This window comes from Centruroides sculpturatus, unplaced genomic scaffold (assembly GCF_000671375.1).
Source record: "Centruroides sculpturatus isolate CEXI.00-Female unplaced genomic scaffold, Cexi_2.0 scaffold1221, whole genome shotgun sequence".
In the NCBI taxonomy this organism is placed as follows: domain Eukaryota; kingdom Metazoa; phylum Arthropoda; class Arachnida; order Scorpiones; family Buthidae; genus Centruroides; species Centruroides sculpturatus.
The window spans coordinates 219782-225193 of NW_019385558.1; the positions used below are offsets into that span (position 1 = coordinate 219782).

General features: G+C 30.0%; 1 protein-coding gene across 1 annotated transcript; it reads right to left on the minus strand.

Annotated features, from left to right (window-relative positions):
* Window positions 1–236: 236 nt before the first annotated feature.
* On the minus strand, window positions 237–2419 carry LOC111640124. The gene is made up of 4 exons (XM_023386124.1): window positions 2339–2419; window positions 1856–1991; window positions 1296–1588; window positions 237–662 (listed from the first exon to the last, which is right to left on the minus strand). The coding sequence occupies exons 1-4, from the start codon at window positions 2417–2419 to the stop codon at window positions 237–239; spliced, it is 936 nt and encodes a 311-aa protein (XP_023241892.1).
* Between the last annotated feature and the right edge of the window lie 2993 nt (window positions 2420–5412).

Consider the following 5412-nt stretch of genomic DNA (forward strand, 5'->3'; position numbering starts at 1 on the left):
AGTGCTGTTTTTTAAAATAAATAATATAGAATAAGTACCAAGTTTGCATGCTATCGATTTTATTTTCTTAATTGTTCATACTACATTGTTTAAATTTTATAATAATCATGACATTGATTTAAATTTAAATTAATGATTTAATTATTTTTTATTAGAATATATTTATGATATTCATTGATTATATTCGTTGTCGCATTATACATGATTTAGATACGTGGTCAAGCTCTAAATGATGTTTAAATTCCGACCTTGCAGTTTTTACCTCGTATCCCACCTCCAATATTTGTTAAAATGTTGGTAGCCTCATCGAAAATCATCAGACATCTAGTTTGGTTTGTTTCGTCTTTAGGAAGACTTCCGATGAATTGTCCAACGCAATCCACTAATGGCTTATATTGTTCGCTCAGATATTGTTGACATTTGAGTTTACCAAGCTCGTGGAGGATGCACTCTAAATTATCCGTAAGGTTACCGATAAGGTTGCAGTAATCCATATTAGCTGACGGAGTAAACCCTGGAGTTTGGCCACCACCACATGAGGAGCAACTTTCCTCACGAGCATCCGGTCCAGAAAGTAATTTATTAATTTCCCTTGCAATGTAACTAACGTTCAAGCCAAGTACTTCAAGTTCCCTTAAGCATTTCTCCAAATCACTTCCAAGCTGAAAAAAGAATAGTCGTAAATGCTAAACGTCAATCCTTTTTCAAACATAATTAGACTAATAATTAAAAATTAATTTATATAATTGATAGTTTCTCTTTCGCTAAGAACTTTTTAACAAACTAAAAATTTAATGAAAATAATAATGTTAAACTAATTAAAATGTTAATCTAAAAATTTTAATATTTATTCATTTATTTGTCTAATAAAGAAAAAAAATTAAATCGAGTAACACGACGCAGTCAAGAAAAATAAAAATACAAATAGATAATGTAAAAGAACGAGGAGAAGAATCATAATATAAATGCCATAATTATCTAAGAAGACAGACAAACAGACGTACGATCATTTTAATCATTAATGAATAGCTTATTTTTATAAACAACTTGAGTCGACGTGAGAAAAAAGAAACATTTTTATTACTTTAATTAAAAAAAAAAAACATATGACGTAGCATTAAAATATTACGAAATTGATTTAATGCGAGGAAATGAAACGCCATACGTAACTAAAAGTACTTAAATATTTAATTCATTTGTGAATAATATATGGATTAGAAAAATGAATATTTGCAAGAAACAAAAGTCACAATAGTACAGAATTATGTTAAAATAATAAAATACGATAAACTAACCTCATTGAGGATACACGTTGTCAAATTATAGATATCAATATTCCTTAAAATATCAGCCACAAGTCGGACAGTAGTATAATTAAAGTTGTCTGGGACAATGTCACTTACAAACTGCACTGTATCACCTACGAAAACAAGAACGCCATTTGAGGAAGATGACGGCCATTGCAACTGACCGAGTCGTTTTGAAACCTCTTCTTCAACTATTCGTTCGAATTGCATTCCTGCAGCAAACGAAACATCTTTTTTCATTTCATTCTTCGACGCTTTGCTGTTTTCTACGGTCGCAATTCCTTAAGTAAATAAATAAAGTATAATAAACAAAAATTATTTTTGTCAAATTAACAAATTTCACATATATTTAATATAAAAGTTCACAAAACATTTACAATAGTAAGTGAAATAAATTTAATTCATTTAACTTGTTGAAAACAAGTAACATTTTAGAAATATCACGTAGAATATAAGAAAACACTATAAAATTGAAGTTTAAACATTCAAGACTAACTACTAAATTATCAATTTATAAATATAAATGTTATTATAAATTGTTAACTTACCGATAAGAACCACGAGAAAGAGAATGGTTTTCATGTTGCTTTCTGTTTCTTGCTCGCCGAAATATGCTTGAACAACCGTTTTCCATGCCTCTTTATAGCTAAGTTCTATGTTGAGTAATGCTGTTTCTCCTCCTACCTGTCAATCCAAAATTTTGACATTGCAGATGGTATTTTCAGTTTCGAATCCAATGAAATTACTTCAATTATTTACGTGGATGGTGCTCTTCCTGTTTAAGTATTATTACGTTTCCGGTGGTTATGCTTGACGTACCTACACAGAATATGTTTTATATTTAATCTAAATCACCGGTAGTAAGTTTCAATTGTTTTCTAAGTATTTAAATATATTTATTCAACTAAAAAAATATTTATTTATTATACACGTGAACTTTAAGGACTTTACGCAAACTTATCCTTGCACTCTTTAATAAAATTTGCACAGCTACTTGTACGTTTTCCCACTTACGGTTGCCCACTACGCACCTTTCCTGGTGTGCAAAAGGCTACCACTTCTATCAACTTTAAAGCCATATTAACAATCACCTTATTAAATCCATCCCGCATATTGATGGATCTATTTGCTTGGAGCATAAACTGAACTTTCCCTGGTAAAATACTGCTTCACTACATTCACCGTCCGTTTCTTGCAGAATACATATACAAAGAGATAAAAGTGGTAGAGAAATCTGTAAATTTTTATCTCTCAGGGGAGTATTATAAATTTCCAAACATCGAAGCTACATTCCTGGAAAAAATTATAACATCATGTTAAAAAATCATTCGTATGTAAAGAATACAAGAATTTAATGAGGTATTTGAAAATTTTAGTATATAACTGATGAAAACAACAGATAAATATAAATGTAAAAAACAAGAAAGGTAGATGATAGTGTTTCATCAAACGAAATAGCGGTAATTTATTAATAAAATATAGAGAATATGCTATTCGAATTGGTTCCAAAATGTAAACTGTATAGCAGACGATGAAAAACTTGCTGAAACAATTAGAAGCACTTTCACAATTCTGTGTTACAGAACTGAACGAGAGAACTTTAAATTAGCTTACACCATAATACCGTAAGTTGTGGCTTTTGTTACATGTTATACTCGTGAAAATAAACTCGAAAAACTTCACTTGGCCAATCCGTCATTTAGTCCCACCCATGACCTATTTGAAATGTTAAACAATTGTGACAACACCGTCACAAATGGGCAATTTGTAAAAGTATACTCAACTTATATAAGCATTTGTTCTAATAATTCATAAATTAAACTACAGTATTGTAAAAGCATATAAATAATTTATAAGGTTTTCTAAAATTGAAAAAACATATTTTCGGGACCAGAGGCCGTCAAAAGTTAGTTTACGTTAGATTGGGGTAGGGTCCTGCCACCAAGTGTCAGACACACCGCCGATTCAGTCAAAACCCGATAGTTAAGGCGCGAGGGTAATAGTCACTCCGAAGTCCGGGAATGAGCTTCTCAGGAGGATGAATGCAAAGTCAAATACAAATAACAAGAGTTTATTATCAAAAATTAAGTTCTGGGTAGCATTCTTGAAATCCAATTCAAGAAATCAGCCTATTTCTATCTATAAAACGAGGGGGCTGCCTAACAGGAGGGTATCCGAACTACAACATACCAGGAAAAAGATAGCCGTCTTTTCTTTTAAGTTCATTCAGTCTCCTGATCTAGTTTTTTCTTCCCTTTTGCCTGGTCCTTCACTGATGTCTGCCGGTAAATGACGTTCGCTTTTAGTCAAAATTTCCTTGCGATTATGGCGGGACGGATCTACTCAAGTCTACTGTTGATGTCCGCCGTTGATACCTTCCTTGTATGGGATGGTTCGTTGAGGCCGGTGTTTTTTACCGTTGTCTGCCGAGGAGCTTTGTCTGTGTCTGGATTTGTGCCTCTTTTATATGCTTTTCAGTGCAGGAGAGTTATGATATGGCTTACTATCGTATTGATTTGACTTTTGAGCTCAGTCATTACAGAAGCAAAACTGTTTTAACTAGTTTCTTGACTTTATATAATGATAGCGCCGACTTCACGGATGTCATCACTGACAAATCACATCATTATTTATCAATTGTTTTGGTTACTGTACTGTTGTGCCTTCTTGAAACGATGTTCAATCTCCGCTATGATCGGTAGGGGGGCAATAATATAAAAGTTGATATTATTGGAAATTCTGTAGGGAAGTCCCTAGAATCGGGAAAATAAACAAATTTCTTCTTACACTATGATCCATTTATAAACAATCTTGGTATCTTCAAGATGTGGGTTCAAAAGAAAAGGACATAAAATAATTATAATGTTTAAATACAATAAAATCTATAACTAATTAATTAAAGTGACAACAAAGTGGCTAAACTAAGATTATATAGAAAAAGTAAATACGTAAATAACAAATTCACAAATACATATATATATATATGTATTTGTGAATACTATATATATATATATATATATAGTAACAACAACTTAGGGGGAATGGTGGTCTTCACAATATTACATCAATAAATTTGGTAAACATAATAAACAGATAGTTTTTATGTAAAGTATATTAAACACGTATAATGATATAATTTACAGTTAAGATCAGGTTTAAGCTTTTGAAATAAGTAACATTTGATCCCTGCACATAAATAAAAATTTTAATATCTCAGACATTTTTTCATAAGAAATATTTCACCTAATATAAAATCTTTATCATTTCTAAAATTTGAATTTAATTATTTTTATGAAATTAGTAAAATATAAGCTTTATTCTTAATTAGGTTGCTGGTTTTGTTTAGTAAATCAACATAGTCAAAACAGAAACACCTGGAATATTTGTTTGAAGCCACGTCATTACTGGCGCCACAATCATACAGAGGTATGATTGTGGCGCCATTGATGATGTGCTAGACTGCAAATTATGTTAAAATAAAGTACATAAGTATTTTCAAAAAATAATTACATTAATGAAAGATGACATTAATATTCAAGTAGTTTGAAACATTTAAATCCATCTACAGGGCATGGGAATTCAAATTTTAACACAAGAGTCGCTCTGGTTTATTTAAATGTCAACGTAAAAAAACCTAAGTTAACAATTAAGTTTTCCAGAAAATACCTAAGAATAGTGATACAAGATGATTTGCTTACACACTGGAATATATTTTTTTAGCTGTGAATGTAAAAAACAGGATATAAATATATTTATAATTACAGATTATCAAATATCATAAATAGTAATTAATAATATTTGGTACTAAAATTATAGGAAAAGCATGAATTTCCGTTGATATTTTGGGAATACTTTATGTTTTAATAATATAATTTAAATATTAAAAATTACATTTATTCGAATAATTAAACATTACTTTTATGAATGCAAATTAAATGTAGGTCGGAGATATGTAAAAACAGTTACTAACGAACAACTGTTACTTACACGTGGCTGACCTAATTCTAAAAAATTCGATTTAAAATAATTTTTAAATTTAATTCGTTTTAATATTATTTTAATTAAAATAAAATTTAGTTTTTTTAATATTTTCACTTAATTCAGA

Bases quoted from the DNA above. Each gene is read 5' to 3' on its own strand.
- LOC111640124 (XM_023386124.1), bottom strand. From the start codon at position 2,419: ATGCGGGATGGATTTAATAAGGTGATTGTTAATATGGCTTTAAAGTTG. The intron at 1,992-2,338 runs GTGCGTAGTGGG...TTGGATTGACAG, and splicing joins CCTTTTGCACACCAGGAAAG to GTAGGAGGAGAAACAGCATT. The intron at 663-1,295 runs GTTAGTTTATCG...TTCTTTTTTCAG, and splicing joins CAACGTGTATCCTCAATGAG to CTTGGAAGTGATTTGGAGAA.